The 3,778-nt window shown below is 43.4% G+C and overlaps 1 protein-coding gene across 1 annotated transcript; it reads left to right on the top strand.

Annotated features, from left to right (window-relative positions):
* Positions 1 to 206: 206 nt before the first annotated feature.
* On the top strand, positions 207 to 2,795 carry LOC119272434 (putative receptor protein kinase ZmPK1). The gene has a single exon (XM_037553925.1). It carries the CDS (start codon positions 207 to 209, stop codon positions 2,550 to 2,552), a length of 2,346 nt encoding a protein of 781 aa, XP_037409822.1. The 3' UTR covers positions 2,553 to 2,795.
* Positions 2,796 to 3,778: the final 983 nt, after the last annotated feature.

The following is a 3,778-nucleotide window of genomic DNA, read 5'->3' as shown; positions in this document are numbered from 1 at the left end:
AGATAAGAATCATCATAAAATAAAAAATAACCCATTCGCATGTTAGACCAAGAAACTGAAGCATGAGTTCAAATTGGACTCTATGAAAGGGCCTTCGCAGCAAGTGGGAAATTAATTAGGACCACATGCATACATACATGATGAAAATAGCAAGCATAAATGGAAGCAGTACCTTCGGTCATACAACTCGCTGAACACCAAGAAAAATGGACACATTCCTCTTCCTTGCCATTCTTCCATTGCTCACTGCTCTGCCATGCTCATATGCTCAGTCGATGCTAAGCACTGGCTCATCCTTATCTGTAGAAGAGCATAGGCAGACCTTCCTTACCTCACCAAATGATGATTTTTCTTGCGGCTTCTATGAAGTTGGAGAGAATGCATTCTCCTTCTCTATCTGGTTCACCACCACCATGGAAAAGACTGTTGTATGGTCTGCAAACCCCAGGTCCTTGGTGAATGGCCATGGTTCCATGGTGTCTCTGAACCATAATGGAAACTTGGTCCTCACTGATGTCAATGGCACCGTAACTTGGGAGAGCAAGACAAGCTCTGGTGAGGGCACGGTGGTTTCCCTTCTTGACACCGGCAACCTCATAATCAAAGACTACACTGGTGCAAATTTGTGGGAAAGCTTCTCTTCACCGACAGATACATTGCTGCCTTTACAGACTCTCAAAAAAGGTACAAAGCTGGTCTCCGGTTATTACAGCCTTTATTTTGACAATGACAATGTGCTACGCCTCATGTATGATAGTCCAGAAATATCAAGTATCTATTGGCCAAGTGCAGACTACACAGTGTTTCAAAATGGGCGGACTAGCTACAACAGCTCTAGGATTGCAGTCCTCGACACTGAAGGATTTTTCCTCTCAAGTGATGGGCTGAATGTTAAGGCTTCTGATTGGGGTAATGGAGTCAAGCGAAGGCTTACAATTGGGTCTGATGGAAACCTCAGAATGTACAGTCTGAATGTGTCATATGGGAGTTGGATAGTATCATGGCAGGCTATAGCAAAATTGTGCGATGTGCATGGGCTATGTGGACAAAATGGGATATGTGAGTTCTTGCCAAGTTTCAGGTGTTCATGTCCCCCAGGATATGAGATGACCGATCCGGAAAACTGGAACAGAGGTTGCAAGCCGCAATTCAGCAAAGGCTGCAGCAAAGCAGAAGAGTTTGACTTCATCAAGCTCCCTCAAACCGACTTTTATGGCTTTGATCTGACCAATAATGTGTCCGTCTCACTTGAAGAATGTAAAAAGACATGCTTGGACATTTGCTCCTGCTCAGCTCTCACGTACAAGGCAGGATCTGGACTTTGCTACACCAAAGCTGTACTCTTCAATGGTTACAGCTCCACAAATTTTCCTGGCGACAACTATATCAAACTGCCCAAGAATATGAGCATCTCCAGACAGTCCCGTATCACATGCAATCCGGATATTCGAGTGGTTGTACAAGGATCTGCAAGTATGTATGGAATGAATGATGTCAACAAGAGTTATACAATTTATTATGTGTTCGCAGCAATACTGGGAGCCCTAGTCTTGCTCTTTATCGGTACAAGCTGGTCGTTTCTTTACAGCAAGCAAAATATACCTAAGTCAATGGAAGAAGGTTATAGGACTGTGATGAGCCAGTTCAGGATGTTCATCTACAGGGAATTACGGGAAGCAACTGGAAAGTTCAAGGAAGAGATTGGAAGAGGGGGTTCGGGAATTGTTTATAGAGGGGTACTTGAAGATAAGAGAGTGGTGGCAGTGAAGAAACTAACTAGCGTTTCACATAGTGAGGAGGAATTCTGGGCAGAAATGAATATAATCGGAAGGATCAACCATATGAATTTAGTAAGGATGTGGGGGTTTTGCTCTGAGGGTCAACACAAACTGCTGGTGTACGAGTATGTAGAGAGTGAATCACTTGACAAGTTTATATTTGGTAATGTAAGTGCTGAGAGATTACTTGCATGGAGCCAACGATTCAAAATAGCACTAGGAACAGCAAGAGGCTTGGCGTACCTCCATCATGAGTGCCTTGAATGGGTAATCCATTGTGATATAAAGCCAGAGAACATACTCCTGACCCGAGACTTCGAAGCAAAGATAGCAGACTTCGGACTAGCCAAACTCTCAAAGAGAGACAGTTCCAGTTTCAATCTCACCCACATGAGAGGAACAATGGGCTACATGGCGCCAGAGTGGGCGCTGAATTTGCCGATCGACGCAAAGGTTGATGTATACAGTTATGGCGTTGTACTTCTCGAGATTGTGACTGGAAATAGGATCTCAAGTGGGATTACAGTGGATGGGAAAGAGGTGGAGTTTAGACAGTTTGTGCATGCAGTTAAAGAATTGCTGGAGAGTGGAGATGTCAAGGTTATAGCCGATGCTAGACTGAATGGCCATTTCAATCCTGAGCAAGTGGCGGTAATGGTGAAATTGGCTTTATCTTGTCTCGAAGAAAGAAACAGCAGACCTACAATGAATGAAATTGTAAAAGCTCTACTGGCATGTGATGACGAAGACAATCACCCAGCCTACTCATGGTGACCGGCAATAAACAACAGTGTATCAATTGCAATAAGAAGAATTGGTCTAGTATATTGCTTGATATTTGAAAGTAGAGGAAAATGTCAGGTTGTGTGTTGCATAAATCTTTCTGTAGATGGAACAGTAGCTGCACTGTATTGAATGTTGTCTACATGAATTCTTGCATGAAACATAGTGGGCTTATTTGTATAGTTTTTCCTTACAGAGAAAAAAGAAAAGAAAAGAAGATTTTAGTCTGCATAACTGTTTGATCTTCTAGAGCATGTAACAACTTCCAAAGATTCCCACTGTTTCTTCAAAAATCCGTTCTTCCATTCGAGATCCCTTCAGTGCAACCAGAGATTGCGTGACTCTTGTTAGCAAATAGCCAGTTAACAACTGACAACATTCACTCATTGAAATCTTGTACAAATATAAGATACTGATAAATGTGACCAATAACTCAAAGGAAAATTTGCTAGTAGCTAAAATACTAGCACAAATCATTTCAGCTATCAATGTCTTGCTGAATTAGCAGTGGAATACTGACTTGAATGGTCCATCGATCTAGTACTACGGAACCACTACATTTTGGCACTAATTTATGGTCGAACTTTCGGCTGGTAACATAATCAGTAAAGTGATCCAGTCATCCTTGGACTACATTATTAGTCACGATGGTAGAAAGTACAAATCGAGCACCAGGGCCAAATTATTTTCCCCGGCAATATGGTAAAACTTTAGCACTTATAACTGTGTCAGCTTAACTGATCTTTCAGAACACTGCTCAAGTTGGGAATATCTACAATCCTTGGAGTAACAAAAATGATTGATTTAGCTTCCTGTTCAGAAAGAGTGCAAATGTGCATATGTGTATTGGGCCTTACTGCCCTATGGTCCCCATGCCGATGCAATGAATTACCAAGGTTGTAGTACATATTAAAAGAACAATCAACAAACAGTGCGAAAGGCACTGTTGAAAATACGGAACAAGTATATACCATGATAGGTTCTTCTTTCAGTCTCAACAAAATGATAAAGATTCTTCATTCTTGTAGCGTTGCAGGACGGCGGGGACGCCGGGAGCTGAGCGCGGGGGATGGCGCCGGCGGGCGCCTGCTCGGGGCGCGCGCGAGTAGGAGCAGGACGGCGGGGGGCGTGGAACTGGGGAAGGCCGGGACCGGGAGCGCGGGGACGGCGACGGCCGCCTGCACGAGCTGCGGAGCTTTTTTTTTTTCTTTTTAGCA

This window comes from Triticum dicoccoides, chromosome 3A (genome assembly GCF_002162155.2).
Source record: "Triticum dicoccoides isolate Atlit2015 ecotype Zavitan chromosome 3A, WEW_v2.0, whole genome shotgun sequence".
NCBI lineage: Eukaryota > Viridiplantae > Streptophyta > Magnoliopsida > Poales > Poaceae > Triticum > Triticum dicoccoides.
Note: the sequence above shows the minus strand (reverse complement) of the source record. Positions and strands in the feature narration are given on the sequence as shown.